General features: G+C 36.8%; 1 protein-coding gene across 1 annotated transcript in view; it reads left to right on the plus strand.

The window, feature by feature from the left end:
* Positions 1 to 389, plus strand: part of LOC107592672 (uncharacterized) — a 6642-nt gene that overhangs the window by 4585 nt on the left and 1668 nt on the right. Inside the window, exons 5-6 of the mRNA XM_016282213.1 lie at positions 79 to 124; positions 227 to 355. Coding sequence (XP_016137699.1) covers positions 79 to 124; positions 227 to 355 — 175 coding nt within the window. The remainder of the gene's footprint in view (positions 1 to 78; positions 125 to 226; positions 356 to 389) is intronic.

A 389-nucleotide genomic window follows, 5' to 3' on the forward strand; every position in this document is an offset into this window, starting at 1 on the left:
ATATGTTGCTGCATCCAGTTGAAAAAGTTGAATATATAGCAGTCTTTATTTGATTTAGTTTTTGTTTTTTATTTCCAGCTGAAAGAATTTGTCGTCCATTTGTGAAAGTAGAAGACTCAAGCAGGTGCGTTTCCTTTTCTTGTTTCACATTACTTGTCAAATTCAATAACAGTCTGTGATATTGTTTACTGTGATACTGTGTGATATTGTGATACTGTTTTTGCAGGCATTATTGTCCCATCTACCTTCCCCTGTCCAACACGCCTGTGTGCAACCTCCGATCTATTCCACCTTGCTGTCCATTCCTGATGGATGAATATGGAAAAGAAGATCCAAAGAGACCAAAAGAGCAAAGGTACAATGAGAATCAGAAATGTCTTTTTGTAATG

The sequence above is a fragment of the Sinocyclocheilus grahami genome, unplaced genomic scaffold, assembly GCF_001515645.1.
Source record: "Sinocyclocheilus grahami isolate Dianchi unplaced genomic scaffold, SAMN03320097.WGS_v1.1 scaffold9.1, whole genome shotgun sequence".
NCBI lineage: Eukaryota > Metazoa > Chordata > Actinopteri > Cypriniformes > Cyprinidae > Sinocyclocheilus > Sinocyclocheilus grahami.